Raw genomic sequence first — 27,098 nt, forward strand, 5'->3', positions numbered from 1 at the left:
GGAATTTGATTGAGACAATATTTGCCTGTCTCTGAACTTCAGTCTAACAGAATTACAAGTGTTCATGAAGATATCTTCACATACCACCAGAATAACGACCAGTTTCTTTAAGAAGATGAAGTCTGCCTTATCTTTCTGTATTACATAAAGACACTTTGGTGTCCTGGGTTTACAGAATAAAAATAGCACAGGCTAAAAGCTCAAGGAGAATACACACGGGAGCAGCACTCTATTATTTGTCTGATAAACTTAATGAAGAAATTTAGGAAACTTACAAATCAGAATGGGACAAAAATATAAAGGTGAATATTCAATCACACTTGCAGGAATTTAAAACTTTTCGTACTTCCCTATTCATAGGTAGCTTCTGATTAACATTTTAAATAGGTTTAGTATTCAGGAAAAGGGACAAAACAGTTGACATAAGACACGGTTATTTTAATCTTCATGCTTCTGATATTTCAGATTTACTGAGTGCAATAGCCAGCTCCAAGTCTTCTTGCTCTTGTTGTTTTAATCTTGCAAGTCTCTCTTTTTCTTCTCTCTCACTTTCCCTCTTAGCCCATTCAATCATGTCTTCTTCAGAAGGATACTGCAATTTTAAAAAGATAAACATATCTGGACTTAATCAGAATGTAACTGCACAATTCAAGTCTCTCAGAATTTGAGGGCATTTGAACTGTTCCAAAATATTATATGTATTTATTGTAGTTTTAGAATTTGCCTCTGTGCTGAAAAATGTGTTTTAAGAGTAGCCTGGTACAATTTCATTTGTAGTTTAAATAAGAATTGCACTAACACAGTCCTGAAGATTAACTGTTTGATGAAAAATACCACCTGTTCAATTACCACCAACGAACACCAGTTTAAAGGTACAATCTGGCAATTTGCTAAACACACTGACCTATGCAAATTATTCAAGCACATGCTTAACTTTAAGCACATGAGCAACCCTATTGAACAAAACTGAGTCCTAAATTTGGACAGAGAAAACAATGCTACTGCAGCAATCACTATAAACAATAAATCTGATATATTAGAATCAGATGTGAACAAATTGGTAGTCTCTTCTACACTGCAGGATACATCTGGCACTGTGGGACAACTAGCTTTACCCTCATTTAACAGCGTGGTGCTCTTTTAAAGATATTTTTCTCAGTGGCAGTGACTGCAGAATAAACTGTACAGATAGTGTCATCAAAATATGCTTTTGCAGAGGAGTACAGTACTAGCCAAATGCTTCTGCAGCTGCTAAAGGACAGTTACCTGTTCCGTAACTGGCGTTCTTCGAGATGTGTTGCTCATGTCTATTCCACAGTAGGTGTGCGTGCTCGCCACATGCACCGGTGCCGGAAGTTTTTCCCTCAGCAGTACCCACAGGGGGAGCACTGCTGCAACCCCTGGAGTGGCGCCACTATAGCGCATTATAAGGGGAGCCGCGTGCTCCCCCCACCCTCAGTTCCTTCTTGCCGGACCAACTCCGACAAAGGGGAAGGAGGGCAGGATGTGGAATAGACATGAGCAACACATCTCGAAGAACACCAGTTATGGAACAGGTAACTGTCCTTTCTTCAAGTGCTTGCTCATGTGTATTCCACAGTAGGTGATTACAAGCTACGTGTGATAGAGGTGGGTAGGAGTTCATAGATTTCCTGGCTGAAGCACAGCCCTACCGAAAACAGCGTCATCCCTGGCGTGGGAGACGATCGCATAGTGCTTCGTGAACATGTGTACTGAGGACCAGGTAGTGGCTCTACAGATGTCCTGGATAGGGACATGGGCCACAAAGGCAGCCGACGAGGCCTGAGCCCTTGTCGAGTGAGCCCTTACGACAGGTGGTGTGGTAACCCCTGCTAGGTTGTAGGAAGTGTGGATGCACGATGTAATCCACCGGGAAAGCCTCTGGGTGGAGATCGGTTGGCCCCTCATGCGCTCGGCCGAAGCAACAAAGAGTTGTGAAGACCTGCGGAATGGCTTAGTCTGATCCAGGTAAAAGGCCAGAGCTCTGCGCACATCGAGCGTATGGAAGCGGCGTTCCCCGTTACAGGCATGCGCCTTAGGACAGAGGTTAGGTAGGAAGATGTCCTGGCCCATGTGAAAAGCGGAGACCACCTTAGGGAGGAATGCAGGGTGTGGGCGGAGCTGAACCTTGTCTTTGTGAAAGACTGTGTAAGAGGGGTCGCAAGTCAGGGCCCTGAGCTCCGAGACCCACTGGGCTGATGTGATGGCCACGAGGAAGGCTACCTTCCAGGAAAGATGAGACCATGAGCATGTGGCCAGGGGTTCAAACGGGGGCTCCAGGAGGCGGGATAGCACCAAATTTAGATCCCATTGAGGGACAGGGGCTCTAGCATAAGGAAAGGACCGGTCCAGCCCTTTGAGGAAACGCCCAGTCATGGCATGGGAGAAAACCGAGCAGCCCTGGACCGGCAGATGGAACGCTGAAATCGCCGCCAGGTGCACCCTGACAGACGAGGGGGCCAGGCCTTGAGTCCTAAGGTGAAGAAGGTACTCAAGGATAAGTTGGAGCGGGGCAGACATTGGGGAAGCACCCCGCTCGCCCGTCCACCTGGAGAACCTGGACCATTTCGCCAGGTAGGCTTGGCGCGCGGATGGCTTCCTACTTTCGAGGCGGACACGCCTGACCTCTTCTGAACACTTTCTCTCCTCCACATTTAGCCATTGATCAGCCACGCTGTCAAATGGAGGGTGGACAGATTGGGGTGGAGGCGGCGGCCTGGTCCTGGGAGAGTAGGTCCGGGCAGAGCGGCAATGGCCGCAGAGGGGACACGAGTAAGCCTAGGAGGGTCCCGTACCAATGCTGCCGGGACCAAGCTAGGGTGATCAGGAGGACGCGTGCCTTGTCCGTTTTCACTTTCTTCAGGACCTTGGCAATGAGGGGAAACGGGGGAAAGGCGTAAAGGAGTTGACCCGACCATGACAGGAGGAAGGCGTCTGAGATCACGTTCCTCCCCACCCTCCCTCTGGAACAGAACCTGTGGCAGCAGCGGTTCTGTCGGGTCGCAAACAGGTTTACTTGGGGAGTGCCCCATGCTCGGAAGAGCTGGTGAGTGACCTCCGAGTGGAGCGACCACTCGTGTTGGGAGGAGAAACTCCTGCTCAAGCGATCGGCCTGCATATTGTTGATGCCTGGCAGGTGAAAAGCCTTTAGGGAGATGTCGTGGGCTATACAGAACTCCCAGAGGCTGAGGGCTTCCAGGCAGAGCGCCGAAGACCTCGTCCCACCTTGCCTGTTGATGTAAAACATCGCGGCGGTGTTGTCCGTGAGTACTCTGACCACCTTGCCGTGCAGCTGTGAGCTGAACGCCACACGGGCTAAGCGTATCGCCCTGAGTTCCCTGACGTTTATGTGAAGGGACAGCTCCGCGGCTGACCACATCCCTTGGATCTGAGAGTTCCTTATGTGGGCCCCCAAGCCCAGGTCCGACGCGTCGGACACCAGGTCTAGTGACGGGGTCGGGTCCCGGAAGGGAATTCCCTGGAGCATATTGGCCGGGCAAGACCACCATTGTAGCATGGCGATCACCCGTGCCAGTACCGTGAGGACCTTGTCCAGTTTGTCCCGGGCCTGGGAGAACTCTGAGGCCAACCAGAGTTGGAGGGGCCTCATCCGAAGCCTGGCGTGGCGGACCATGTAAGTGTACGCCGCCATGTGGCCCAGGAGCCGCAGGCACGCCCTGGCCGTGGTGATGGGGGAAACTCCGTGACCGAGGCTATAAGACCCTTCAGGGTCTGAAACCTGTCCAGGGGAAGGGAGGCTGTGGCCTTGGAGGCATCCAGGAGAACGCCTATGAATTCTATGCGTTGCACCAGGACCAGTGTCGACTTGGCCTCGTTTACTAGAAGGCCTAAGTTGGCACACGTGGCCAAGAGCAGGTCCACGTGGTTCTGTACCTGGGACCGCGAGGTGCCTTTGAGCAACCAGTCGTCGAAGTAGGGGAATTCTCTATGCCTCGGCGTCTGAGGAAGGCTGCCACCACCGCCATACACTTTGTGAATACCCTGGGCGTGGTGCACAGGCCAAAGGGGAGGACCATAAATTGGTAGTGGTCCTGCCCCACTAGAAAGCGGAGGAAGCGTCTGTGCCCCTTGAATATATGGATATGGAAGTATGCGCCCTAAAGGTCCAGGGCCGCATACCAGTTGCCAGGGTCCAGAGAGAGTATGATACATGCCAGAGAGACCATGCGGAACCGGCATTTTGCCATGAACCAATTGAGGCCTCGCAGATCCTTGATGGGTCTGAGCCCCCCTTTCGCCTTGGGGATCAGGAAATAACAGGAGTAAAACCCTTTTCCCCGGAATTCCCACGGAACCTTCTCCACGGCTCCCAAGCTGAGGAGCCGGCCCACTTCCTGCTGTAGCCTGGGTAAATGCGACGGGTCCCCCCTGCCGTCTGGGGGAGGGAGGAGGGAGGACGGGGGCGAGACAAATTGTAGCATATAACCCCGGGAAATAGTGTTGAGGACCCATTGGTCCGATGTTATCCGGGACCATTCGGTAAGGAACACAGACAAGCAGTTGCTGAAAGCAAAACTTTATTGGTAGGAGGGTCCTCTCGGGGGTCCCCCGGGTACCCTCCTACAACCAGTCAAAACCGCCTCTTGCCCTGCTGCTTGCCCCTGGAGGGCCAGGCTGTGGGGCAGAGCGAGACTGCCTCTGAGGTCACCTCTTCTGAGTTTTGTACCTCTTGTAGGCGGGCTCGTATCTCGGCTGGGGCGCAGGGACGGAGGTTTGCGCCTTAGGCTTCTCCTTGGGCGGGACATAGAGCCCGAGGGTCTGAAGGGTGGTACGCGAGTCCTTCACGCCATGGACCTCACGTCTGTTTGTTCCGCGAACAGGTCCTTGCCATCAAAGGGAAGATCCTGCATCACAGACTGCGCCTCCGTGGAGAGCCCAGACAGCAGTAGCCACGACGCCCTGCGCATGGACACGGCCGAGGCCATGGACCGAGCAGCTGTGTCGGCTGCATCCAATGCTGCCCGCAGAGTGGCCTTTGTGGCGGCGGCGCCCTCTTCCACCAGCGCCTTAAAATCCTCTCTTTCACGCTCCGGAAGGGAGGGCTCGAATTTTGGCAGCGACCCCCACAAGTTAAACTCTCATCAACTGAGGAGGGCCTGGTGGTTGGCCACCTGGAGCTGGAAGCTGGCAGATGAATAAAGCTTCCTGCCAAACGAGTCCAGTCTTTTAGAGTCTTTATTTTTGGGTGCGGGTCCTGGTTGACCTTGTCTTTCCCTGTGGTTCACGGACTCTACCACTAGGAAGTTGGGGGCCGGGTGGGTATAGAGGTATTCGTGCCCTTTTGTGGGCACGAAGTATTTGCGCTCTGCCTTTCTCAATATCGGGGCAAGGGAGGCTGGTGTTTGCCAGAGAGCACTGGAGATGTTGGCCACCCCCTCATGGACCGGGAGGACCACTCTGCCAGGTGCCGAGGATGAGAGCACATTAAATAGCGAGTCCGAAGGTCCCTCCATCTCCTCAGCTTGGAGATGGAGATTGGATGCTACTTGCTTTAGCAGCTCCTGATGAGCCCTGAAATCCTCCTGCGGTACGGAGGGGGGTGGGGCTGCGATCTTGTCATCCGGTGTGGGGGAAGGGCTGGTACTGGGCTCTGCACGTCAGCCGGTGCCACGGGATCCACCCCTTGATCGGACTCCTCATGCAGTGCCGAGGAGCCGTGACCCAGCCGATCTATCCCTCAGAGGTCTGGTTGAAGGAGCCTCCGATGCTTCTGCTATCGACTGAGGGCCTTGCTATGCGTGCACGGGGGGCCAGCGGGTCCATTGGCACCCCTGGCTTTGCCACAGGGACCCTTGCCATTGTCTCTGGTGCGGCACCGGTGGCACCAGGTGGTCGGGTTGGCCCTGCTGGATCATAGGGCGCTGCGCGTGGGTTGAGGTCGGGGTTGCCAACGACCTATCGGTGCCGTGCGAGCGGTACGCGCGGTGGTACCGAGAATGACGCCCGCCACGGGACCGGGACTCCGACGTTGAGGAACGGTGCCGCCTCGAGCTGCTACTCCTCGAGACGCTTCGACGCCTGGATCCGCGACGACGTGGAGCTGGCGATCCCCATCGGGAGTCGTGGGCACAGTGCCTCGACGCGCGAGAGCTGGAGCATGACCGGCGATGGCGTCCATGCCGGGAGCGGCTCTGGTAGCTCCGCCAAGAGTGGGAGCGTCTACGGCGTCGGTCCCGCCGATACCCTGTACTTGGCGTGGAGCGGTGCCTGGAACTCCGCTCCGACGGCACCCGACCAGACAACCTGGAGGGCGACGAGAGTGGAGGCTGGCGGCTGCATCCAGACAGGACACTGAGCGACGAGCGGGCCCGAGAGCAGTCCCCTGACCGGGATCTGCGTTGGGTCGGCGTCGGCTGCCGAGAGCCCAATGGTGGCTTGCCTCTAGAGCGGGGTCCGTGTGCTGGCGGTGCCCCAGGCACCTGCAAAGTCATAATGTCTTTGGCCGCCTGCAGGGCCTCCAGTGTCGAAGGCATGCGGACTTCAGCTGGAGAGGTCTGAGTCGACGCAACCGGGCTGCTCCGCTGGACCTGAGTCGGAGCTCTAGAGCCTGGGGGGAACTGGGGCTGCCCAATGCGGGTCTAGTCAATGCCATATAATTCGAACTTGTGAATATTTAAACAGATGTCAACGAGAACACCGAGGCAATATACATAAATTATCTGATGACTGCTTTGTAAAAGCCAGGAAACCTTCAGAGAAAACCTTAACACAGTTATGCAATCAATATGACCTGACAATACCAACAATAGTCTGCATTGTTTCATTTTTATCTTAATGAATGGATTATACCAGCCTTAATTACAAGCTTCTTATGTAGGTAACAGCTCGAAAAATATTTTGAGCCTTTTAAAAGTTAATTATAGCCCTTAGGAAAAGGGATTACACAGTTTTGAGGACACGTTTTAGTAATTTTAAAATAAATCTTAAGATTTTACTATGATTGAATCATTCCAGTAAGTTTTATTAAATGCCTCCTCACCTCAAGAAACAAAAATATAAAAGAACCTACTTACAGCACTGAAGTTTGCAAAATTGCTCGTGTCCGTCTCTTTACCAATATTGCTGGGAGCAAATGGGTCACAAAATAGATGATCATCTTGTTCTTTGGGAACGTCACAGCCTGGGAAAGGCTGAAATGGATCATTCAGTTTAAAGGAATCTGAAGAATCCAGTTTGTTGATAGGTCTTTTCCCTGGATCAAAGATAATCTAAGTCAACTTAAGTGACCACAAAGATAGCAGAAAGTGTACACTAAGCAAAAACAAACAAAACAAGAAAACAAGAACTACTTGGATCACATCCTATAATCATGTAAATCAGCTCTGCCAGTTTACAATAGCCAAAGATCTGAGTCTGACATTTAGTTCATAATCAGATATGGAATATCCTAAAAGTGGGTTCAAGATTTAAGTGTATTGTCCATGTATTAATTATATACCACCACCCTGGGAAAGAACCCCTAAAAAAAAGATTAAAACGATTCTCCCAGCCCCCATATAGCCAGCATAGTTTTGGTGTCGTCCCCCCTGCCACTCACCATGGAACTGTAGTGAGATTCCTTTTATTATTTTATGGATAAAATTAGCTACTTGTACATCAAGGCAAAAGACATTTTACTGTGCTCTGCAGAGTTCTGACGTTCTTTTGACTTCGCTGCCATCTGCAACTTCTCAGATTTTCACAAACAATATGAAGGAGGGTAACAAGCATTCAGATGTTAAGTGCTAACCCTGTCTTCTTGATTCTTGTCTAAATGGCAGCAAACATATCAGAATCAGATCTGTCGCTCACCTATCTTGTTCTTTTCTCAGCTTACTCAGTCAGCTCTCAATACTTTTGAATACACTGACCCAGCTCTTCCAAGAACATCCATCCCATCTTTAAATTTCCTTTTCTGTATATGTAATCAGTTAATAGAGGTAGCAATGTGATTCTAACACCTTTAATCTTTCAGCTGCGATGCACTTAAACTGGAGCATCCTCCTGTCCTGCAGCTGATTTTTGACACAAGCAAGGGCCAACTTAGTTATTCCATTTAGAATTTACTATTGACCTGTCTACTAGTACCATTTTAGATTGGTTTAAATCTATATGTTTGTTCATATTCAATGTATTGGGAATCATTGCTGCAAGTCAGTCTCACATACTTCCATAATCCTTAGGGGATTTCCTTATAGTAACTATTTGACTTGTTTTATATAAATTCATTGGGGAATATGTAATGGTTTACATTGTCTTATGTTATGTACCTAGCTACTTCCCCAAAAAATATTTTGGTGCCCACATCACTGTATAAAAATGCAAATCCCTTGAGTTTTCTTAAATTAACACAGGAAAAATCAGCTGCAAATGACATCTGTGTAAATTTATTTGTGCCAAAGAGAAATAAATGCTTCAAGAACTTGGAGTATAAAACAGTCTCATTTCAAAGGCAAAAAAAAAATCCTTTTCTAAAGCATCATGAGTCCCAGTATCTCTCTGATAGGTATGATTTATCTGTATCCAGAGAAGAAGTGAATTTCATTAGATGCAAGGAAATTACCCTAGCACTCCCTCCACAGTTCAGTAGAGAATTTTAACAAGGATGTACTGAAAGCCTTCTTTAAGCACTTCTTGCTTTTGAGCCAACCCCAAATGTTGTTGCTCCTTTTTATTTATTTTTTGTAATTAAAGTAGATACAAGCAAAAAAAAAGTCTAAAAAGGCAGTTGCTAAGGCAAGAATGGAGGCTGAAGAGGAATTATACATAAAGCTGAAGGAAGACGGCAGGAAATTGTTTTTTGCGGTGGCCAAAAAAAGGAACAAGGAAACACAAGATATGAAGAAATCTTTGTATGTGAAGGATGGAAACTGCATGGTGACTAACCCTAATGAGATGGTAGAGATATAGAAAAAATATTTCCAAATATGAGAAGAGAGAGTTGCAAGTGCAAGCACTGCTGACAATTATGGGGAAGCCTCAAAAGGTATTGATCTCTACAGAGGAGGCAGAAGGAGGACTGAATTAGACAATAATAAAACAGCTGATGAAGATGAGATAACTGTTGACATAATCAAAGCAGTTGGAAATACCGGAGTACAGTGGCTTCACAGACTCAGGCCGCATCTACACTACGGGGGGGGGGGGGGGGGGGGCTCGATCTAAGTTACGCAACTTCAGTAAGTGAGAAACGTAGCTGAAGTTGACGTACTTAGATCTACTTACTATGGGGTTCACACTATGCTATGTCGATGGGAGATGCTCTCCCATCGACTCCCCTTGCGCTTCTTGTTCAGGTGGAGTACAGGAGTCGATGGGAGAGCGATCTGCGGTCAATTTAACGGGTCTTCACTAGACCCGCTAAATCAACTGCCAATTAATCGATTGCCGTGTGTCAATCCCCAGTTATGTGTTTGCTGGGATCAAGCTAGGCTACCAGATCACTCGAGAGTGGGATTGACTATGCCTATTTGGAAGGGTAAGGGTGATGCAAATGATCCAAACATCTACTGGAGCCTCACCTCGTTAAGTTGGCCCCTTAACATCCTTGAGACAGTGTTTTGGAGGCAAGGTTGAGATGCAAGGTGGAGGAAAATATATGAGAGGAGCAACATGGCTTTAGGAAGGAAAGGAGCATTACAGATACAATATTTGCAATGAGACAAATCTGAAAGAATGGTATAGCTGGTATGTAGCATTTACTGATCTTGAGAGAATACATGACTTGGTTTCCTGGGAGTTGGTGTTTAGAATATTGAGATGGATGGGAAGTGGACTGGAAGAAGTGGAAATGACAGAGGAGCAATATCAAGAACTAAGGTGGTAACAATATATAGATTTTAGGAGAGTTTTGTGGTGACTGGGATTGATCTAGTGCAGTGGTTCCCAAACTTTAACAACCTGTGAACCCCTTTCACTAAAATGTCAAGTCTCGCGAACCCCTTCCTAAAAATGAATATTTCCAGGTATTTTCTCCTTAACCTGAGTATAAATTATAAAAGCAGTGATCTTGGAAATATAAAATTTGTTTTTATGACATGCTTATTACACACTATTTATTATTTATCATTACAGTATTTTTATTACATTATGAAAACGGCAACACACTTCCAAGATCTCACTTTCATAGCTTGTATCACTTTGAATAAGCCTGTTATAAGACAAGGCTCCTATGTTTCATCATGGAGTATCAGATGCGAAACAGCATGAAGGTATTTAAGAAGCCAACTCAAAGAGTTCCTCCTACACAAGCATTCAGGTCTTGAGCACTCCAGGCAAACAAACAAAGCTTAAACTTGTTCTTCATAATAATTTTAAAAACAATACTAGCTGCCTATTTAATTTTAAGAACAGCAAAAAATATCCACCTCCCTTTTCATTTCTTATAAGGAGTCTTGAAGTTTAAATCTCCTCAGTGTGATAGATATGCTTGCTTTGATCTGCTTAGCTCTTGGAAGTCCAGGGGCTCTGAGCTGCTGCCCCCGTGCTGCCCGGGGTCCCTAGGGACAGCTCTGTCTGCCATTAGGGAATTTTTTTCCTCGAGAACCCCCTGTAACATTTCGCAAATCCCAGTTTGGGAACCACTGATCTAATGTGCTGAGTCCACTTCTCTTCAGCCTAGTTATGGAGTTAATTAGTAGGAGAACTGAGCCTCTGGGGAGACAGAGAAAACTAATGCATGCTGATGATCTGGTCCTTTTAGCGAACAGCACAGAGGAATTGGTAAATATGGTATCATAGAATATCATAGAATATCAGGGTTGGAAGGGACCTCAGGAGGTCATCTAGTCCAACCCCCTGCTCAAAGCAGGACCAATTCCCAACTAAATCATCCCAGGCAGGGCTTTGTCAAGCCGGGCCTTAAAAACCTCCAAGGAAGGAGATTCTACCACCTCCCTAGGTAAAGCATTCCAGTGCTTCACCACCCTCCTAGTGAAATAGTGTTTCCTAATATCCAACCTAGACCTCCCCCACTGCAACTTGAGACCATTGCTCCTTGTTCTGTCATCTGCCACCACTGAGAACAGCCGAGCTCCATCCTCTTTGGAACCCCCCCCTCAGGTAGTTGAAAGCAGCTATCAAATCCCCCCTCATTCTTCTCTTCTGGAGACTAAACAATCCCAGTTCCCTCAGCCTCTCCTCATAAGTCATGTGCTCCAGACCCCTAATCATTTTTGTTGCCCTCCGCTGGACTCTTTCCAATATTTCCACATCCTTCTTGTAGTGTGGGGCCCAAAACTGGACACAGTACTCCAGATGAGGCCTCACCAATGTCGCATTGGTATTAGAGTGGGCATCTGTGTTTGAAGATCATGATTTGAAAGTAAACTCAAAGAAAACCAAAGTTGTGCAAGGAGGGAAGGTGGAGGAAGAGCTGTTGATTGAAGCCTCAGAAGAAAAGTTGAATCAGAAGAAAGAATCTGTATACTTGGGAATTACGCTCAGTGCCATCGGAGAGAGATCTGGAGAACTGGAAAACACAACCCAATATGCATAGGTGGCAGTGAAGAAGGTGGCAGGAGAACTGTGGGACTGGCAATTAAGTAACAAATTGAAAGGAAAAGTGTATGCCCGGTTTGTATTTGTCCCTGACTGCTCTACAGTTTGGAAACAGTGGCTCTCCAAGAAAAGAAAATACAGGTAGTAGGAATTAATATATTGAAGAGAAGGGCAGGCAAGTGGAGGGTAGACAGAGTGAGCACAGAAGAATTTAGGGGGAAGGTGAACTTGGAACTCTCAGTGATAGCCTGGATAGCACATGTTTGAGGTGGGCTGGACATGTTATAGAAGGGAGGTGGAGAACAAGCAGAAAGAAAACATGGGATGAAAAGGACAGCAAATAAGGACATAGAAAACTAAGGATACAATGGAAAAGCTGTCAAGAGAAGTCTGAAAAGAAAAACCTGTGTCATGGACTGGAAGACGTGGTGAAAAATCACGGGCACCTCTGACTGTTGTAAATTGGACAAGGAGCCAAGAAGTGAACTGACATGTACAGCAGACACAGCAAAATAGTAAAATATTTACTGTAAGTTGTCAAAAAATTACACACAACATGCATATTAAAAATAAAACTAATATAAAATAAAGCAAAAAGAACAGTTTTTAACACTGAGCCAGTGAAAAAGTTATTTAACTACTTATATAAATGGTGTGTTTTCCCTGTATAGTTATCCAGATATTTGCCACTGGTATAATTTTTAATACTGATAAGTTTATCCATCACCAGGAGATTCCATTATTTATTAAAACATTTATTAATAAGAAGTGTTGCTACTAGACAACTACTTGGGAACTACAAGTCTGCATTGACAAAGGAAGTATTATGGCCATTTTCATAGCCCAAAAGTGGTACTTCTCATCAATCAATACTTTTGACCCAGATCTCAAACTGCTTTACAGGCTATAAAGGGATCATTTCAGCCATGGAAATATTGTCACTTCTACTGTCACTCAGCCAATTTAGTGTTTCTAGGAGAGGAAGTGAGGGCTTTAACTAATTGCTTGCAAGGCAGGGAGAGAACAGGGTTTAATTTCACCAAAATGATGTTACAAATTAGAGCTAAAAGTTTAAATGTTTTAATTACTGTTAATAGTGCCAGATTTAGCTTGTTCCTCCCTTTCCAAAAGCAGCAGCAGACCAACTGTTCCATTTTTTTATATTACTATTGTCTATACTATCTTCTGTCAGCCTAATTTTTATGATATGGTTCTCATGAACACTGTAAAACTCTTATAATATAATACTCTATAATAATGCAGTAGTGTTCACATAAGAATAAATGCAAATGGAAGACAGACTGGAGCTTGAAAAGGAACACACACTACTACTGCACTTAATCCTAGCAGTATCTTTTCAAAATTTTATTACTAAGGTAAAAAAAATAATTCAATTAATACCATGTTACAGTGGTTGTAGCTTCTTTAACTATGCCCCTTCTGGCAGGGAAAGCATGGTCCAGTATTTAGGGCACAGAACTAGGAGTCAGGAGTCTTGGGTTGTATTACTAACTCTCCCACTGACTATGCTATATAACCTTAGAAAAGTCATTTGGATGGAAAGAGGTTAAGTTTCTCCAATGGTGAAATGGGGATAATGAAAAATACTTTTGAAATGTCTTCAAAAGAGGAGACGGTTTTGAAAACTAGGGACTTTCAACAGTACTTGGACAAAAGTGGGCAATTTGCTTTTAATACAGAACTTCATAAGATTTGTGATACAACACCCCCCACGTAAAGCTCTCTGTAGCCACACTATTTCCTTGTAGAAATTTGGAGTTATATTTTCCCCCTTTTTCCAGTTCCTTGCTCTCTCCAAACAAATTGTTGAACTAAAATCCATGGGGAATTTAACGTCAGAGGAGATGTCAGCAGTACAGGGACAGGGTTCTTTCACATTTTGCCAGTTCTAAGTACTTTTATTCTAGTTCAGTAGGAAATTCAAACCAAGGTTTTCTTACAACCCTCATACCATTACACAACTAGCAATATAGAAGCAGGTGAACCAAACTTTACTGGAATCTCAAGTATTAGCTTTTACCAGGTGGTGGAGGGCAGGGTCTTGTAGGAGTTCCAGTCTTGGGGGGCAAAGCAGGAGGAATATCCTCATTTTTAGCTGGTGGTTCCTCAAATACGTTTTTAGTTATGACCACATTGTTTACAGAGCCTGATGTGGAGGAAATAAAGGGATCTTCATTGTTGGCCTATTTTTTAAAAAAAGGGGAAAAATGCTATATTACAATTTTCTTCAGCATAATGAAATTCTACTCCCCCCTCCTTTCTTCCAGAAAGCAATACTTACCACGATTAGAAAAAACAGTGAAGATGCAAGCAAATCAGGAAATGGTCATAATTCCTCTGTGGTGCACAATACTAGATTAGTATTATTAACTACTTATATTATGGTAGCACTCAAAAGGCCAAATCAGGCCCCATTTCACTGAGTACTGTACAAACAGAGAAAAGAGACTCCCTGCTCTGAAGAGCTTAGCATATGGAGAATAGTATAGCATGCTCCATATAAAAATTACTTGTTCCCTCTCCTTGTACCAAATGATTGAAGACAACAAGCCCAGAAAACAGTGCAAGGTGCCTACAAGATAAATATACTTCCCCACAGTTACCACAGCAGTCCACAATATAAGGAAGATTAAGAGTTAGTGAGACAAGTGGCAGCTCAAAATGAAAGTACAAGAGAACCTTAGAATTTCACTAAAACTAGCAAAGTGTCCTCAGGTTATTAGCTGAAGAAATAATCTCAACATACACCATTGGTGAAGATACCAGCTTAATACTACAAGTCTGCTGTAAGGAAAGAGACCAATGCTTTGCGCGTGGGAGTGAAACAGAATTCACGACTTGGGACTACAAAAAGCTACAAAGGTAATCCTGGCACCAGCTTCTCTGTCTAATCAACCACTTCCTCTCATGTACCACTAACTCATTGTTAGAACTCATACATAGCACTTTATGAAGGGACATCTCCTCAAAGATTCCACTATCTGACCAACATAGAGGGTTTTTTTGCATTGTGATTATCGCACACAGTATTGGGGCATGCAATTAGTAAATTCCTTCTCAGACCCAGAGGTAGGACACTAAGGCCATGCCTACACTAGGACAAGGTGTGTTTTTAAAATCAGGATCTTTAACACATATTGAAATCCTTGGATGAGATAGATCCTGGCTTAACTGAGATCAATGGCAAAATTTGCACTGACTTCAATGGGCCAGTATTTCATCCATCATGGGCAAACCAGTAATATATGTTAAAACTACAGCTTGCTCTCTCAACATTAGGATCTTGAAATTTGTTAGCAATTACATTTTAACGTACACTGCTTTTTCCCCCTCTCATGCCAACATACCCAAAATGGATGTCTGTATGAGAACCAATTCAATAAAATCAATGTAACTAGTACCAATGTGACAGCAGCAAACAACTGAGGCAGCTACACAACCAAATAAGCTGAAGGTAACTAGCCTGTGAGCCAAGACTGGGGGAGATGTGGTTTAAAAAAAAAAAAGTTTTAAAGGTTTTCTAACATGGAAAAAAATAATTTACTTTTAAAGTTGCAACAATCTGAACTGCTACAATAAAATGTTTACAACAGCATTCATCACAGGGGTATTACAAGGCACATTACTGCTAGAACCCCTTTCAGAAAAATCAACTTTTGTCAATTTTTATTGGAGAGTAAAAACAGAATACCAGTTGAATAGTTCTATAACTGAAAACACTAGATCTTCTTTGTGTTTCAGTTCCTGCAGCATTTTATGCCTTTTCCACATATGTTAATCATTTCAGATTACCTTTGACAATGTGCTAAAGTCAGCAAAACTGCTTCCAAATGACTCGTTTCCAAATAGAGAGGAAAAGGGATCTGTAGCTAAAATAAGCAGAGAACAAACAGAACAGTATAGAAAAGCCAAACGTTACATTCTGTTTCAATGAAAAACAACATGAAAGGCACGTGCCATGTTTAGTCCAAACTGTATTTCCCAAATTGTATAATCATGTAAAAAGCTACACAAAATGTATATTTAATATTTCTGTAACTATTTCAACTAAAATCTCTTTAAAAGGTGAATGCTTTTATTGCTAGAGTTGTTTCAGTAGAAACAATACCAATATTAAATAAATACTCATTCTTCTGGACAGACAGTTTTTTCAGGAAATAGCACTGCGATACTCCAGTTTTCTATGCAGAAAAAGCAGAATCCAAGTCTATCAATGGAAATACTCAAAGCTATAGCATCAATAACCTAAGCTCTGTACATTTTGCAGCAAAATATTTTAACACAGAAAAGGATAGAAAGTTTAGAATTTTTTTTAAAAAGCAAGCTTCCTGTGACTTTTCTGTGTGGAGTAAAATGCAACACCCTCATTATTATTCACCTTGAATCTCCCTATCCCTTTGGATTCTCTAATCAACAGTCTCCTTTTCACAAGTAGGTGCTTTGAACAGTCTGGGCAAACGTGGCTGAGAGAGTAAGGTCTTCACAAAGCCCGTCTGCATTTACACTGTTTAAGGGAAGTTCATACATTTATACCTTGTCTGGCACACTTAGACAAGAAACGGTTACTAACTTTTTACTGTAACTGCTGTTCTCTGAGAGGTGTTGCACAGGTCCATTCCACTGTAGGTGTGCATGTGCCCCGTGCACAGCTGACAGAGATTTTTCCCTCTGAGTCCCCTCTGCTGCCTTTCACCACTGTGCACGGGCATAATGGGCAGAACTGCCCCCAACCCTCCTCAGTTCCTTCCAACTGGATAGACTCTGATAGAGAGGGGAAGGAGGGAGTGTAGTGGAATGGACATGTGCAACACATCTCAAAGAGCAACAGTTACTGAAAAAGATTAGTAACCATTTCTTCTTCGCATGATTGCACATGTTCTTTCCACTGTAGGTGACTCAGAAAGCATTTCAAACTGGAGATCGACTCAGTCGACTTGATTGCAGGACTCAGGTATTGCAGGACAACGCTTCCAAATCTGGCACTATCTCTGGATGGATGAGAGATGGCATAGTGAGAGGGAAAAGTATAGATTGATGACCAATTTGCCACCTTACAAATGTCTAAGATGGGCCTATGAGCCAGAAAGGTCATAGAAGCTGCCTGAGAGCCAGTTGAATGGGCCAACACTCTACTTGGCGGTGCAACATCAGCCAATCAGTAGCATAAACCAATACAGCTGGAAATCTAAGCAGAGATCCTTTGGGAGGACTCTGGACGGGCCTGTAGTTTGTCCACAAACCACAATTAAGAGTTGAGTGGAAGACCTAAATGGCAGAGTCCAATAAAGGTAAAAAGCCAAAGCTTTTCTAACATCTAGAGTATGAAGCTTGTCTTTACTTTTATTTGAATGAGACTTTGGAAAGAAAGTCAGTACTTAAATTGTTTGGTTAATATGAAAACTGGAAGCCACTTAAGTCAAGATCAGGTGAGGTCGAAGGTAAACCTTATCTCTAAAGATTGTGTAGGGAGTTTCTGACTAAGGCTAGCAATTCCTCACTCTCCTGGCCAAGGTAATAGCAACCAAAAAAAGCCACCTTCATAGAAAGGAGTAACAGAACAGGTCCCCAGCAGCTCAGAGGGGGGAGCCATCATGTTTGCTAGAACTAAATGTAAGTTCCACGGGGGACTAGGCTATGCACCTCTGGATATAATCTGTCCAAATCCTTCAGAAACCTAATAGACATCGTAATGGAAAAAAGCGAGTGGTTATCCACAGGAGAGTGGAAAGATGTGATAACTGCTTGGTGGATTCTGATGGAACTAACAGCTAACCCCTGTTGTTGCGGAAACAAGAGATAGTTCACTGTATGCTGAATAGGAACCCTGAGCTGGGGAAATACATTTTCTGTCTGGACCAAATGGAGAATTTTTTTCATTTAGCAAAATAAGTAGTCCTAAATTGAAGGCTTGCTACTATTTAGAATGACTTCCTGCACTCCCTGAACAAGATCTTGGACAGGGGCAGAATTGGAGGGAAGGAATACAGCAGGCCCTTCAACCAGATTAGCAGGAAGGCATCTGTCAACAAACCCAGGCTGTGGCACACTCCAGAACAACAACAACAACAAAAAGATGATTTTTTGTTTTTGTTGCAAATAGGTCCATTTGGGGAGTCCCCCACACCAGGAAAATGGACCTGGTTACATCTGGATGAAGAGACCACTCGTGGTGACTTGTGAATGACCAGCTTAGGTGATCTACCAGAGCATCCTGAATCCCTAGAAGGTAAGCAGTTTCCAGGTTGATGGAACTGGCAATGCAGAAATTCCAAAGCACAATCGCCTCTTGGCATAATTTCATCAACCTGTCCCCCTGTCATAACTATAAAGGGAAGGGTAACAGCTCTCCTGTGTACAGTACTATAAAATCCCTCCTGGCCAGAGACTCCAAAATCCTTTTACCTGTAAAGGGTTAAGAAGCTCGGGTAACCTGGCTGACACCTGACCCAAAGGACCAATAAGGGGACAAGATACTTTCAAATCTGGGGGGGGGGGGAAAAAGGCTTTTGTGTGTGCTCTTTGTTTAAGGGGTTGTTCGCTCTTGGGACTGAGAGGGACCAGACATCAATCCAGGTTCTCCCCATCTTTCTAAACAAGTCTCTCATATTTCAAACTTGTAATTAAAAAGCCAGGCAAGGCGTCTTAGTTTTACTTTGTTTTCTCAACTTGTAAATGTACCTTTTACTAGAGTGTTTATCTTTGTTTGCTATACTTTGAACCTGGGCTAGAGGGGGGTCCTCTGAGCTCTTTTAGTTTGATTACCCTGTAAAGTTATTTTCCATACTGATTTTACAGAGATGATTTTTACCTTTTTCTTTAATTAAAAGCCTTCTTTTTAAGAACCTGATTGATTTTTTCCTTGTTTTTAGATCCAAGGGAGTTGGATCTGTATTCACCAGGAGTTGGTGAAAGGAAGGGGGGGGGAAGGGTCAATTTCTCCTTGTTTTTAGATCCAAGGGAGTTGGATCTGTATTCACCAGGAGTTGGTGAAAGGAAGGAGGGGGGAAGGGTCAATTTCTCCTTGTTTTTAGATCCAAGGAAGTTGGATCTGTATTCACCAGGAGTTGGTGAAAGGAAGGGGGGGGGGAAGGGTCAATTTCTCCTTGTTTTTAGATCCAAGGGAGTTGGATCTGTATTCACCAGGAGTTGGTGAAAGGAAGGAGGGGGGAAGGGTCAATTTCTCCTTGTTTTTAGATCCAAGGAAGTTGGATCTGTATTCACCAGGAGTTGGTGAAAGGAAGGAGGGGGGAAGGGTCAATTTCTCCTTGTTTTTAGATCCAAGGGAGTTGGATCTGTATTCACCAGGAGTTGGTGAAAGGAAGGAGGGGGGAAGGGTCAATTTCTCCTTGTTTTAAGATCCAAGGGATTTGGATCTGTATTCACCAGGGAATTGGTGAAAGATTTCTCAAAGCTTCCCAGGGAAGGGAATGGTGGCAGTGGACCAGAACTAAGCTGGTAGTTAAGCTTAGAAGTCCTCATGCAGGCCCCCACATTTGTACCCTAAAGTTCAAAGTGGGGATACAGCCTTGACACCCCCACTTGTTTGTTTCAAATAAATAAAATAAATAAATAAAATTAATGGAGATATCCTATCTCCTAGAACTGGAAGGGACCCTGAAAGGTCATCGAGTCCAGCCCCCTGCCTTCACTAGCAGGATCAAGTACTGATTTTGCCCCAGATCCCTAAATGGCCCCCTCAAGGATTGAACTCACAACCCTGGGTTTAGCAGGCCAATGCTCAAACCACTGAGCTATCCCTCCACAGAACATGGCTGCTGTGTTGTCTGCGAGCACCGACCCTGAATAAGCATAAAATCCAAATGGATGGCCTGAAGCTCCCTGACATCTAGATCTTTAGATCTTGCACAGTCCAAAGATCTTGTGTCTATAAAGGACTTAAGTGAACTCCCCAATCCAGAGCCTAACACATCCGTGACTAGGGTGTCTCTTGCAGAGAAGCAGTGGGGACCCCCATGCAAACATTCAAGGGTTCTGTCCACCAGTCCAAGAAGGACAAGACCTGAGTAGGCACTTTAATCACCATCTTCATATGATGACAGGCCAGCGAATACACTAAGATGAACAACCCTGTCTCTTTGAAGTGCAGCCTGGCATGCTGCCCACGTAAGGGCACACTGCCATGTACTCTTGAAGCTTGAGGCAGTTTTGTACTCTAGTGACAGGAGGCGTCTTTGTATCTAGAGCAAAAACACACATTGTTTGGAATCTCAACCCCAGCAGGAAAGCTTTGGCCTTCGTAGACTCCAGGACAGCCCCATTAAATCCTGTTCTCTGAACAGGAGACAGGGTAGATTTCACCCTATTGATCAGAGGTCACAGTGTGTCAAAGGTGGTCTGAGTCCTGGAATAACCTAAAATGTACAAAACAGGTGCTATTTACACTAAAGAGGGTAGGACTAGCAAATGCAAAGACAGCAGCTCAAACAACAGTCATGGGCAGTAGGAAGGAACTGAGAGTCATTGGGGGTGGCTCCATCCTTTATACTTGGGCACTTGTGCTGCCCTGAGGGGTACTAGTGAGGGAAAAAATCTGACAACTGTGCAGGAGGGATGCACACACCTACAGTGGAATGGACTTATGTAATTACTTGAAGAAACAGCTTTAGATACAATGTAGCTAGGAATAGTCTATAATTTAACGTTGCTATATAAATTCATAATCAAATAAGTGTTAAAGCCTATAAAACTAAAAAAGAATAAAATGGATTACAAATTAAAATAATTAAAAGGATGTATATAATCTCACTTCTTTACCTAGATCATTTGGTGCAGAAACAGCTGTTCCACCAGGAGCAAAAGGATCATTGTTCTTCAGTGTTTCTGTCTAAAAATGAGAAAATTCCTTTGACGAAGACTTGTTTTCTGCAGCTTGAAAAATAATCCCCAACATTCCCCCATCCCATCTCTAGCAAAAAATTGAGCTTCACCTCAAGACAAAAGATCATGTTTGTTGATCAATGCTATCACTGTCAATTTTTATTTTTTAATATGAAATGTTAACATTCATATAGCACCTTTACGCAGATTGCGTAAGTGGCTAAGCATCACAACATTCTAACAGTAAAATACGTATGTATGATCTTCATTTTACAGATGAATGGACACAGGCAAAGAGGTTAAATGACAAAGATCATAAAGCAAGTCTGTGCCAAAAAGTGGGAATAGAATCTAGATCTCCTGATTCCCATTCCTGTCTGTTAAAAGCACGTGACTAATGCTTCCTCGAGAACAGAACTCAAGAGTTTGATTTCCAATCCGCAACTCTAGCCACTAGACCATGTTGTTCGTAAAACCCTGGTGGGCAGAAAGCAGAAACTTAAAATCTCGTATGTCATGTTTTTAAATAACTGAAAATTTTGGTTCTCTGAGGCACCTATAGCTCCATAGAAGGAGGCACTACATTCCCACAAAATTTAGGAGAGCTTCTGCTGCCTGCACACCACAGGAATGGAGTCATGGACCATGCAATGCCAAGGATACAAGTGACCTTTAGTTAAACTAGCAGTTTCAATTATCTGAAATTCGCAATAGAGGGGTTGTTTCAGGATTTTTAGCAGTTATTTTCCAAAAAATGTAGAACTAAGGAATCAAATCTTATTAATATTTTACATCATTTTACATGCTTCTCCCAATACCCACTATTTTCTAGTAGAAATTTGACTAGGAATAGCATTTAGCAGAGGGCTGTACGTGCAGAGTTAAAAAACCACTAAACTATTTTCCAGTGGAAATTAATACTTACCAGCAAAATATCCATGCACTACCCAAAATACCCAATACCTCATATATTTGAGTGTATCCAAATATACAAGATCATCTCATTTTGAACAAACTATTAGTACACCTCTCCTTTCCTCCCATCAAACTTACTGTGGGATTATTGCTGTTGCTTGTTGTGCTGAAAGGATCAGTGTCCACAGTCACAAAAGGATCAGTGGAGGATTGTTTGAAAAAAGAGTCAGCTGCAAAAGGATCTGAATCTTTGAAGGGATCACCATCAAAAGGATCTGAAGGGAAAAAATACAATGGACCTGTTAAAGGAATATTTCTTGTAAATATTTCCTGCTAGTTCTTTTTAGATTAAAGTCTTAAAAACAAATGTAATTTTGTACAGCTTCCTTCATATTACAGCAGAGAACCAGCTCCTCTGTAGTGAAGTTTGGTCATCACTTTCTGATTAAAGGCAAAGTCTTCTAAAGTGCTCTAAAATCCACATGCTTACTCAGATTGTCTTGAAATTTGCTGTACCTCATAGGGGTGTGGGATAGTGTTAATGGCCCAAATATGGGGACCATTCAGCCAGGAATTTGGTAAAGAAGCCCCCTAAAAATTATTTTACAAAATCTAAAAAGCTACTTTTTGGTCCACACCTGGGGCTAAAACCATGATTCTGATCCTCTGTAAACTGACCTCAGGCACTTGGGATTTAGCTCAACTAGTGTACAGCACCAACTACTCCTTTGGGGGGTTATACTGAAGTTATTCAGGGTAAAATTAGGAAAGTAGCTGGACCCAAAGGGAATTAAACGTTCGCATGGAGCAAGTCTAGGGCTCTGCTGAAACAACAGTGTTTGAAGTCAGCCCATTCTCACAGTGGTGGCTCAAGTGGTCATATTGTGGCCACTCACCCTGAGCTATACTTGTGTGTAAGTTTAAACCCTACCCTTGACAGAAATGGGAGAATGATCTGTAGGCATGTTGCTATATCTGCCTCTGTCGAGGGATTTTTATACCTTTGGGAAATATGTCCTGAGTAATATAGCTACTTTAGAACGGGTCTAACTTTTTTGGGGGGCCTCTTCCTGAATCCCCATATAAGCCAGCATCTGGGGGAATCCTACCCCTTTCAGGAGGGCTGAGCTCATCTTCCTACCCTGTGTCCTGTGATCTAGGGGCCCCTGCTCTTCACATCAGATATAAGCCCCTCTCACTGACCCCCATGTGAGCCAGGATTTTGTGGGCTCTACCGTTCTGGATGGGGAGCGGAAGAATTACTTCTTGTGTTGTGCTTACAACACTCCTGCTAATACATCCCAGAAGGATGTTCGCTTTTTTTGCAACAGTGTTATACTGTTGACTCTCATTTAGCTTGTGGTCCACTATGAGCCCCAGATCCCTTTCCAGAGTACTCCTTCCTAGGCCGTCATTTCCCATTTTGTATGTGTGCAACTGATTGTTCCTTCCTAAATGGAGTACTTTGCATTTGTCCTTATTGAATTTCATCCTATTTACTTCAGACCATTTCTCCAGTTTGTCCAGATCATTTTGAATTTTAATCCTATCCTCCAAAGCACTTGCAACCCTTCCCATCTTGGTATCGTCCGCAAACATTGTAAGTGTACTCTCTATGCCATTATCTAAATCATTGATGAAGATACTGAACAGAACAGGACCCAGAACTGATCCCTGCGGGACCCCACTCGTTATGCACTTCCAGCATGACTGTGAACCACTGATAACTACTCTCTGGGAACGGTTTTCCCAACCAGTTTTGCACCCACCTTATAGTAGCTTCATCTAGGTTGCATTTCCCTAGTTTGTTTATGAGAAGGTCATGCAAGACAGTATCAAAAGCTTTACTAAAGTCAAGATATACCGCATCTACCGCTTCCCCCCCATCCACAAGGCTTGTTACCCTGTCAAAGAAAGCTATCAGATTGGTTTGACACGATTTGTTTTTGACAAATCCATGCTGACTGTTACTTATCACCTTATTATCTTCTAGATGTTTGCAAATTGATTGCTTAATTATTTGCTCCATTATCTTTCCGGGTACAGAAGTTAAGCTGACTGGTCTGTAATTCCCCAGGTTGTCCTTATTTCCCTTTTTATAGATTGGCACTATATTTGCCCTTTTCCAGTCTTCTGGAATCTCTCCCGTCTTCCATGACTTTTCAAAGATAATCACTAATGGCTCAGATATCTCCTCAGTCAGCATCTTGAGTATTCCAGGATGCATTTTATCAGGCCCTTGTGACTTGAAGACGTCTAATTTGTCCAAGTAATTTTTAACTTGTTCTTTTCCTATTTTAGCCTCTTCTGATCCTACCTCATTTTCACTGGCATTCACTATGTTAGACATCCAATCACCACCAACCTTCTTGGTGCTGTTTGCTCCAACCCTCTCCCCTTCTCCCCCTCACAGTCTCTCCCCCTTAGATTCACTCGACACATGCCCCTCTTATCCTCTTCTCCCCTGCCCCCCTCAGTTCCCTTCAGTGTCCTCTCTCCCTACACTTTATTTTCCATTTAGCTTATCCCTTCCTACCTATACCAACTTGAAAACATTAAATTGTGACACTAACATGACGCTTGCTGCCATCATCTTGGTCACGCTGCTTTTGTGTTCTCTCTCACTCCCCCATCATTTCTCTGTCTTGTCTATTTACATCGTATGCTCTTTTGGGCAGGGACTGTCTGATGTTCTATGTTTGTGCAGTGCCAAGCACAATGGGACCCCATTCTTGGTTGGGCCTTAGTCACTACCATAATAAACATGATTAATAACAAATTAAACAAATTTAAAACTTGGAAAATGCATTTCCCAGCTAAATTGAAACACTGCTTTATTGAACTTATCATTTATCAACATTAGAAAAGTTACAAGAGACAGTATTGTTGGAACATTTCAAGTTGAACAATTGCTCCCAATTTCCTTTGATTCTGCACTCCATAATAACTTCCTCTAGAAATCTTACCTACTAGTGAGAATCCTTATATTCTTGACTGTAATTACTCAATTCCAGCATGTAAAAGCAAACCTAGGGTTCTCTCCCTTCCTCTCTTAATGGGAAAGTTGTTTGATGTGCTATCTCTTGGCAAACAGTCATTTGGACAGGCAATTCTTACAAAAAACCCGAGATCTAGAATCACACTATTCCAGTTCATCAGAGTTTGGATAGGATCACACAGCATGCAGAAAGGTACTTTAAAAAAAAACCCTCTACAAGTTCAAACAAATGCATTAGGCAGCCTATTGTACTGAAATAGTATCACATAAAGTTATATAAAAATGGTGACATTTAAAAATTCAGAACTTATATCTCTCAACATAATGATCAAACTGGATCTGGTTTCCACTTCTGCTAAAAATGCTGTTTTTATTATCTAGAGAGTTTAGTTCACTTACTGAGAATAATCACCTGTAAATTAGTTCAGGGTCTGGCAATGCAATGACACTGTCTGCACAACCATTCTAATTTGATGTGCTAGAGAAAGGTGCTGGATTGATAGCCCTCAAGATTAAAGTCCCAATTAGCTACAGGACAGATACTAAACGGGCACTGACAGCACAGTGTCACTGGCACCACTATCAGTGCGCCTCAAACCCAACTCTGGCTATTTCTCATGGTGAAAGAATAGTTTGGTGTACATTGCTATTCAGTCCTTGGCCTTTCTGCAGACTCACATCCAAGGGCCAATTACAGCTAGTAGTAATGGGGCTAATTTGATGTGGACAACTGAGTTAAACCTACTGAGCCCAAACATATTTAACACAAAGCTCTGTACATCCATCAAATGGTAGCTGTTTCAGGTCATTACTGCCTTGGTCAGATTCACAAGTGATTTAGATGTGAAAGTTTTCATATAATCCATTACCAATCCTATGAGACAGCTAGTCCTTCACACTAGATATTTACAAAGCATTAAATTTAAGAGCTTTAGTATCTACTTACCAACTTTCCCAAAAGGGTCATCCTTGAAAGGATCACCTGTTTAAAAAAAAATAAAAAAAGGAAAAAGCACTGAAAACTTTTAGCAAAAACATGCTTTCAACCGAGGGTCACTTCGTTGCAGATTCCTAGCAAGCTATAAAGGAATTTGCAACCCTTGCTTGTCGGAGTATTTCCTCTCACTTCAGTGGGACTACAATAGCTGGCATTAAAGTCAACATTTGCCAACAAATAACTGTTACCACTATTTCCTAGTGTAATTATAGTCAAAGTGGTGATTTCCAAGATAACTCTGTGGTAACGGATAGTAAATGCTTAGATACCACAATATTTGCCTTCATATATGCTTAGAATACAAAATCATAGCAGTAACATCTATTGGAAAATCCTGAGTTTTTATAATAAGACTAGTGCAGTCTGACTATTGTGAAAGTTACTACTCCCTTGAGTTAGATTTACAGGACTAGGCCCAAAGTTTCCATAAAATAGAGCAGACTGAATCTGCCCTCCTCTTTAATACAGAAAGACAGCCTCTGGAGAACAGGTATCAGCATAAACTTCTCTCTGGGAGGAGGCAGAAGAGGTGTGGATGAAGGAGCAGTTGCCATGGCTACTGCAAAAGCAAACCTCTCCTTTCACATTCAGTTTTTGAGACACTAATGGCTACCCTCTTCTGGTGCTTGGACTAAAACCCTCACAATGCACCGGTAGATTTCAGAGACCCCACCACAACTGCAGTCAATGGAAAACCATTCTTCTACTACAAAACTCAATTCCAGTCCAAATACACATTAGTTTTTAAGACACATTAATACAACTAACCCTCTTTCAGGAAATTCATGCTAACAGAAAAATCTACTTACTGCCAACAAAGGGGTCAGACTGGAAGAAGTCTAAATTGGCTTCTGTAACTTGATCAGGCAGAGGATGAGATTCTGTAGCAAATGGATCTTCCTAGGGGGAAAAAGTATGAAAAAACATTTGCCTTTTGAAGTTTAGAGAAATAAGGATACTAAAAGTTAAAAGACCAACTACAATTCTACTTAATTCAGTGATGGACAGCTGAAAAGTCAGTCAACAGAAATCTTCAGTATACCAAATGAAAAAAAGTTTTCCATACACTCATACCCAAAATTAAAAGCAACTGTAGAAATCAAAGTGATGACAATAAGTGTTTTATGGTCATGGGGCGACTCAGTGATTGGAAGTGAACATAATCCATCTCAAACAATGTAAAGATTTCTTGCTATATTCTGTTTTTAAATCTGTACAAACCCACTTTTTTGTTAACAGTTGCAGTCAGGATCTCTTTCTCTTCTCCAATAGCAGCATTTGTTGTTTCAGGGCTATTCCTTACCTATTACAACAAACAAGAACACTGACATTCACATATGACAAGATTCTATCCTCTAGAATATGTAAGGGTTTCTGTATCAGAGATGGAATATACTTCAATAAATGACTATGCCAACTATATAATTGTAAAACACACCTATTAAAAAGGAACAGATCTACTGACTATTGATTTTCCATATGCCAAATTGACACAAAAACATACTGTAGCCTATTCAAATACCTAAAGAGAGAACACATACCCTTGTGGACCAAGAGCATCTTTATATTTTGTAACATTATGAAATGCTTAGAGAACTCTGAAGATGCAGCGAAAGCCAAGAACCCAAGAAAAAAGGCAGTTCAGCAAGCAGAGCAGCTTTAGGGCAAGGCTACACTTGCAGATGTAGAGTGCTTTGAGTTAAACCAGCCTTTGTAGAGCGCAGTAGGGAAAGCGCTGCAATCTGTCCACACTGACCGCTTCAAGCGCACTGGCGTGGCCACATTTGCGGCACCTGCAGCGGCATTGGG

The 27,098-nt window shown here is 43.6% G+C and overlaps 1 protein-coding gene across 1 annotated transcript in view; it reads right to left on the bottom strand.

Moving 5' to 3' along the window:
* Window positions 1-445: 445 nt before the first annotated feature.
* EPS15 (epidermal growth factor receptor pathway substrate 15) overlaps window positions 446-27,098 on the bottom strand; it is a 103,792-nt gene continuing 77,139 nt past the window's right edge. Inside the window, 9 exon segments of the mRNA XM_065409191.1 lie at window positions 446-592; window positions 7,056-7,234; window positions 13,562-13,724; window positions 15,334-15,410; window positions 20,317-20,386; window positions 21,433-21,569; window positions 25,239-25,274; window positions 26,099-26,220; window positions 26,507-26,592. Of these exon segments, the coding sequence (XP_065265263.1) occupies window positions 446-592; window positions 7,056-7,234; window positions 13,562-13,724; window positions 15,334-15,410; window positions 20,317-20,386; window positions 21,433-21,569; window positions 25,239-25,274; window positions 26,099-26,220; window positions 26,507-26,592 (1,017 nt within the window).

Source organism: Emys orbicularis, chromosome 8 (assembly GCF_028017835.1).
Source record: "Emys orbicularis isolate rEmyOrb1 chromosome 8, rEmyOrb1.hap1, whole genome shotgun sequence".
NCBI lineage: Eukaryota > Metazoa > Chordata > Testudines > Emydidae > Emys > Emys orbicularis.